This window comes from Nestor notabilis, unplaced genomic scaffold (assembly GCF_000696875.1).
Source record: "Nestor notabilis isolate BGI_N333 unplaced genomic scaffold, ASM69687v1 scaffold1847, whole genome shotgun sequence".
In the NCBI taxonomy this organism is placed as follows: domain Eukaryota; kingdom Metazoa; phylum Chordata; class Aves; order Psittaciformes; family Psittacidae; genus Nestor; species Nestor notabilis.
Window position 1 is genome coordinate 63,223 of NW_009934950.1, and position 7,429 is coordinate 70,651.

General features: G+C 36.4%; 1 protein-coding gene across 1 annotated transcript in view; it reads right to left on the reverse strand.

The window, feature by feature from the left end:
* TTC7B (tetratricopeptide repeat domain 7B) overlaps positions 1–5,865 on the reverse strand; it is a 55,457-nt gene extending 49,592 nt beyond the window's left edge. The window contains exons 1-3 of the mRNA XM_010017578.1: positions 5,841–5,865; positions 4,310–4,464; positions 3,010–3,178 (exon numbers count right to left, since the gene is read on the reverse strand). Coding sequence (XP_010015880.1) covers positions 3,010–3,178; positions 4,310–4,459 — 319 coding nt within the window. The 5' untranslated portion in view covers positions 4,460–4,464; positions 5,841–5,865. The remainder of the gene's footprint in view (positions 1–3,009; positions 3,179–4,309; positions 4,465–5,840) is intronic.
* Positions 5,866–7,429: the final 1,564 nt, after the last annotated feature.

The following is a 7,429-nucleotide window of genomic DNA, read 5'->3' on the forward strand; positions in this document are numbered from 1 at the left end:
GAAATACATACACACCCTACACAGCAGAGCAAGTGTTTGGGGATCTCACTTCCCCTGCCATGTTCTGATTCTATTTTTTCTCCCTACAATTGTCAGCACTGCTGTTCCTCCTCCCTTTCTTTCCAGCCATCAGTAGATAAAACTCCAGCAAATTTTAGCTTGAACCTGACCTAGAACCCATTTTTGCACTTTGTTGCATCCATACACATATGCTGAATCTTTCTTTGCTGTGAAGAACAAAAATGCATGCTTTGTAAGTTCCACAACCAAGTCTAAGACGGGGCATATGGGAAGCAGGTCATTTCTGAGGGCTTGTTGTGAACTGTTAACTGCCTAGGGTTACAGCATAATGTGCTCCCTTAGTACCCTGTAACAACTGTAGAAGAACAAGCATGTCAACTCAAGCATCCCACTCAATCTATCACTTCTGAGGTTACAGAATGACACCTCAGAGTGAGGAGGTAAGCACATGGAGGTGGTCCCACCTTAAATAAGAAAAAAAAATAAAAAAAATTAAGGCAATTAAAAACTACCATTCGTTATCTGCCCTATGCCTTTGTCAGAGGTAAGTACATCAGCGTCAGATCGCTACACAACAGCATACAAGACTGCAAATCTACGGGAACTCAATTTGCCCTAATCTGGATTGAAATGGGGCAACAAAAACCAGGTAACTTCAACTGCTGCTGTGCAGGTGGGCACACTGAGTAGAGCAGGTGGCCTCATGCTTGCCAAAAGGCAGCACAGATAGTCCCTCACTGCTTAATAACATGATGCTAAGTTCATGACTGCCAAAGAAATGAAATCTGAATACCCAGAACAATTTTGTCTTTACATAATCAGGTTATCCTTGAACTTGCAACAAGAAATACGAATCCCAGTGAAGCACAAAACCTGGTAAGAATAACTTTTATTTAGCTGGGTAATAACTACAAGCCTCAATCACATCCAAAGAGACTCTTAAATCAGACCGAAAAGTTTAATAGTCCACTCTTACAAGAAGAAAGAAGAAACTCCAGCAGAAGGGGAAAGAGAGTGAGAATTAACTGTACATTACTGGGTAGAAACATATACTATTTAGCTGCCAATTACTCTAAACATATGTCAATTACTCTAAACTTCACATACTAAATTAAGACTGCTCTGTGACTTCTATTTCATGCTAGAACACATGGAAGACATTCTTGCAACCTGCTACCATGGGAAAAAAGGGATATTAAATCTCCCATTCAAACTGGAAACAAAATCACAAAAAAAAAATTATTCTGAACATGAACAGAACAACAACAAATCAACAGTTTGCTCAGTTTGCTCACATAAACTGGTAGCCAGTCACCCAGTAGAAGTGACCAAACTAACGAAGTCTGATCAAGATTAGATAAAGCTTGGTATGACATATTTAAATGTTTATGTATAACATTTTAAATCATAGGCAAAAACTGCTCTATGTCTTGGCAGAAGACATGCTGGTTTTCTTCTCCCTTGTTTTTTTTTTAATAAACTGAACCTATAAAACATTCCAGGGTAGGAAAGACACATATTTTACTATTTTCTAATAAACTATTTTAACATTAGATAAAATCAGTATTACTAATCCTTCCTGCAAAATTGATGCCTTTACGTTTCAATTTTTATATATCCTTATGAGGTCAAATAAAAATGAGCCAGAAGAGCTGAGCTCTGGGAAAAGATTCAATTAAATTACTGGGATTCCTTGGAGATATAAGCAAATTCAGTTACTTAAAGTTGATCATGTCCAAGATTGCATTTCCATGGAACGAACATGACAAATTCAACAGATATCCTCATAGATCTAAAAAAACCAAACCAAAATATAACCAGACATCACAGAGCTGGGTGGAAGTCTACCCATACCAGACACTGCCAGAAAGCCCACAGAGATACTGAATGAGAGAACTGGGCAGACTTATGTCACATACAAGATCTCCACATGTACTCTCTTCCCACTTGAATCTAAATATTGCCCAGATTAAGGAAGCATCCTTTTGTCTCTGCTATCAGTTAATTCTCTTATTTCCCTGACATAGCTATAGAGAATGATACACGCTTATCTAATATTTACTAGAGGACTGTGTTGGTGGAAAATAGTCACTCTCTTCCAAGACTAGTATTAGAAACAATCCTTGACCAGTTGTCACTGAATGCTATTGAAGTCTCTCATAAATTGTATTCACTGACTTCGAAACTCCTCTTGCCATAACAGAAAGTACATATCCAACCAAACCCAAACTTAAACACCAGCAGACCAAAGCAAACATTTAGACACAGTTAATCCTAATACACCTACAGCATACAGACTGCCAATTCTCTCAACACGCTGACCCTGCCTAGACTACTAATGAATTTTCTAAACTGAAGTGGCACTGCCACCTTAAGACACAAGGCCAGAATTACAATTTTCACTATACCAGACTAGTTAAAAAAAAATAAAAATTAAATTCACTTTCTGACTTTTTAGAATATATTTATGTAAGAAAAAATTAAAAATAAAACTGCATAAGAAACATACTGTTTACCATGTTATTACTATTTTTCTCAACAGTTTAGTTAAGCAATTTAGCTTAGGTTGAGCATTTAACGTTCAGTAAAAGTTATCACATGGGAATCAACGTTCTCCAATTCTGCTCACAGCAACTGCAAAACTGCACAAAAAACTGCACTACTTCTGGAACTCTTATCTTTCAGCAACGGTGACAGTAATTCTAGCACCTAGCCATAGTTATTAGGACATTTACATTTGGAAGGACTTCTAAATACACGTATCAAAAAATTTGATTGGGTGGCAGCACAGTTACAACATTAGTTGAGGTTCAAGTCTTTTCAAACCTAGCACAAACACTGAATAATTTAAAGCAGCCAAGTCATACTCTTACTTATCTATAAACGTGGTACTCCACCATGCCAAAAAATTCTTTAGAATTTGACAAGATACGAATTAAATTTTAAAAAACTATTTCCACATTATTATACTGGAAAGAGTAATCTTACCTTTAGTAGAATATGCTTCAGCAATCATCCGTAGCCTGTATGGTGGCACTGCAGCTAGCTGCAAGTCATCAACTCCAACTCTGGCATATGTGTTCAGAGCTTCTTTGTAATCTCCTTCCACATAGTTTAATTTGGCCATAATTAGGTTAGCTTCTTGTAGGAATTCTGGCTAGAAGGAAAAGGAATAGAAAGGAGTTTTTTTTTATGATAGAACACACTTAATTCTTTCTGATAATTATTTTGTCTGTTTTCTGTATATATTCACTGTATAAACCCTCAGCAGTAACAGAGCAAACCAACAGAATTCTGTCTTCATGTAATATTTGGGAAGCTTGGGTAGGGGGTGAAACCACAAAATCTCACTCCACCACTCACTCACCAGTACTGAAAAGCACTACCAGTCATTTTATATACTCACATATTTATTTACACATACATCATAAATACTTCTCAGTCAGAATCCAGCTTTTCTGGGTGACAAAACTGTTCAAAAGCAACCTACCATTACAACCCCTCCAATGAGATTTTCTAACACCACAAGCACAGTGGAAAATAACACAGCATCAGAACTTCATTATATATGTTCCATAGCCTATATATTTAACTCACATGATTTCAAAGTATCAGGGCAGAAAAAATGTCTTGGAAAAAAAAAAGGATTTATGGAAGAATAAAGAAAGAAAAGGAAGAGAAATTAATACTCCCACAAATCATAGGAAAAGAAACATTACAGATTACTGTAAAACAAGGTTCTTTTGAGTTCAAATAGGCGGACATTGAGTACAGAAAGGATAAGCTGATGTAGCAGCTACAACAATACTTAAGTACAAGAAGGGCTGGAATGGTGAAGAACATCAAAACGTTATGGCAGAAAATGCTCTCAATATTAACCTCACTTTTTGCACCCACAAACATAACTTAAGGAACCTATTCTGAGTATTTCAGACTACTACAGAAATCTGTGAAGTATTTTGCATTTTTTAACACTTCTATTTAATGCACTACAGAGAATAATATAGTTATATACTCCAAGAAAAACTTCATCAAAACAGATTCTAAGTACTTCACTTAAGCATCCTGAAGTCAATAGCTATTTGTTTATTCCTCTACTGGAAAAAGATTTGGGAAATTCAGCTGAATAAAAGTCCACAAAGACACAAAGAGCCATGAAACAGCATAGTGCTGATTCTGGGAATAGCAATGATATTAAACACAAGCACTTTGCACATTTTTCTCCATGATCAGCAGAGTACTCCAATCAATTTCAGCTTTTTTAATACGTGCTCAGACTGACACATACCTTTAGGTTTCCCCTATCAAGTGCTGCCGTGAGATGTTTCCTGACCTCAGTCAGCTTTGGCCCGGGCCCCCGTGGGCTACTGCTCTGTTTAAGAGCATTTTCCTTCAAAAATAGTTCTAGTTTGGACTCCCCAAGAAGAAGCTCTGCCATGTCATCTGTAAATAAAAACAAACACATTAAATATTAGAAATAATTTCATTTTACTAACATTTCAGTGGAAGCAGCCAATTGCCTGAATTTTAAATACAAACTAAGCAAACCAAACACAGCATCAAGTACTCAGATTTAACACAAGACATAAGGCACTTCATTTTACTTCTCAATTTATCTTTTACCTGCCTGATTCATTGTAGAATCAAGTCTCCTGTGTTCTAAACTATAATGAATTAGAACATTAGCCTGAAGTCAGTATTTTCCCCTTCCTCCTTAAAAAGCAACACTTGACTCAAAAGCCTTACATAGCTTTCTGAACTTGACAAGACACACTTCTGATACTCGCTTTAACATAAAAAAAAAAAAAAAAAAAAGGTGTGTTTTTCACAAAACACCTATTTTAATTTCAAATATGAATACTGGATTCAAATATAGTTTCAAATATGAATATTGGATTCCTTTATACAACTAGTTTTAAGTTACATGACCCTCACAATGCCTTTGATCACCATCTGTATCTCGGCTGTAAGAATGTAGACAGCACTTGGAGCTTGCTAAGGCTTAAGCCATTCCATTCAGTCCATTTCTCATCATTCTCCCTACTTCTTAGGAGGCTTACCTCCATTTCTCAGACATGAAGGTAGAACGTAACATCAGGCTGCCCAGTAAAGCTGCAGCTAGCACATTTGCTGAAATTCAAGAAACTGGTCATCCTCTTCCTTGCCCTTATCCAGGACCATGAAAATTATTTTACTGAAACATGTCGAATACTTCCTTTAGTGAGGAGAGAGCTGCAAACATCATCACCTTGCTGTCTGGGACTCGAAAAGACCAGGTCATGTCTTGTAAACAATGTCAGAATAACACAAAAAATAACCTAACAATAAATAAAATAGATTATAAAAAGCTGAAAGGCAAAAAGCTAGTGATCAGAAAAGTGCTCAGCACCCTATAATCTTTAGCACTGTGCCATTATGGGTTATGGAAATGGACAGAAAGACCAGGACATGCAGAAGTCAGTGTTACTTCCTCAGGAAGTATAAATGCATCAGCATTATCTCACCTTTTAAGTACAGCAAATTTCAGTCTCATGTCAGTATATGAGCCATGTACAATGCCATTATACAGTAAGCTATAAAGACCAGTTCTGTATATGTCCTATCAAGTAGAAAGACAAAAACCTAGAATATTTTTTTTTTCCTTAAAACCTCCAGCTAACTGCTGATTCTTTAACCATAATTTCTTCAACAGAGAGTTTAAGAGACCAGACAAATAGCAAAAGCAAAAAGGGAATGCTTCTTTTTCCATCTATGCTTTTTATTTGGTGTTCTGGGAAAGATAGCCATAGTAATCTGGGCATTTATTTGTTCTCAACTACCATTCACTCACATTTTACTGTTTAAACGCTGCTGCAGAAGGGAAAGACATCAGCATCCAGATGAAGACAAGCCATGCCACAGGTGCAGCCTGGTTACCAGCCTGCTTAATTTTCTGGCTTTCAGATCATAGCTGTCAAATTCATCAATCTCAAATTTGTAGTAACAGTTCCCTTCCTTTGCCCACCAAAGCTTCTCCTGATACTTCAGCTATACTCATCTCATCTCCAGGTCAGACAACACCAAATAAAAAATCACTTTCTACATACACTTTCTTCTTTTAAAAGCACCTTTATGCCTCCTCATACACATTTTGTTTTGCCTAAGCTGTCTTTAATTCTGCTCAATTTATCTTCGTTACAACAATGAACTCTGGATACAGCTTTGATACATGCTAGCCAAAAAATGTGGGTTCATTGAAAGATATGGAAGGAGGGAGGGGGGAAAGTGCCTTCCTGGTGTACTGTTACTTTAGAGACATTTGAAAAAATAATGATACTTGGCATCTTTCAAATAATTTAAAATAAAAAAAACTAAAGACATACAACTCCCAGTTAAAACAAAAAAAAATTACTATTACTCAATAATACAGCTAAAGTATAACAATGAAATCTCATTACCTACTAATTGTCAACCATACTCAGAAACTATTTTGTTACAGCCTTTTCTTCATGTTCTTTTACTTCAAACAGAAATCTTAGCATAACTCATAAAAATCAACAGCTTACACAGCTTCATTTTTAAGCTGCAAACTAAACAAGACACTAAACTGACCTAAATCTCCTTCCTTACAGCCTTATTCCAAATTCAGCATTTCCTTAACATAGTCACAGTATTATTATAAACAACTAGTAAAGTCAGATATTATAACCAACGTTAAATCCCTGCTCAAAGATAGCTTTAGCATAACACACTGTAGGACTGCTCTTTCTGCAACTGTTCCGTCTCTCTGGAAGTCAGAGTGTAAACTGCATGCACAGAAAAGATGGTTTTGTACACCGATGCAAGGCTGGTTAGTCTTTGGTATAAGCAGTTTAACATGTGCTTAGTGAAAGGGTCTCAGACATCAGAGGCCTGCTCCAAACTCACAAAACTGTGCTTCAGAACATGTTCACAGGATGCAACTCTTTGCCTTACAAAGAATAGGTCACTGAGGAGTGACCTTCAGCACAGGCATTTTACTAACAATATTCAGAAGACTCCAGATAATGTTCCAAGTACACAAATTTTGTTTATGATACTGTTTAAAAAGGTGATTAAAAAAAAAGAGTGGACCTTGAAAATAATACTTTGGGTCAGCATAGTAATGTTCTACTTTGGAGAATAACAATGAAGATTAATCTTGCCAACTGTCGTTTTAAAGCTAAGTGGTAGCTTAAGTTTTAAGGGATGTGCAAGTTGATACTTCCTCCCTGATCTGTACTCATCAAAACCAAAGTATTTCATTTAACAAGCAACATTCCTCTTTTCTTTTATTCAGTTTAACACTTCACTGAGCAAACTTCATTTCTAAAGAACGCTGAGGAAATACAAATGTCAAACATAGCAAGGAATCCAAATGACACTCTAAAAACAGTGCTTTGGTTCAGCA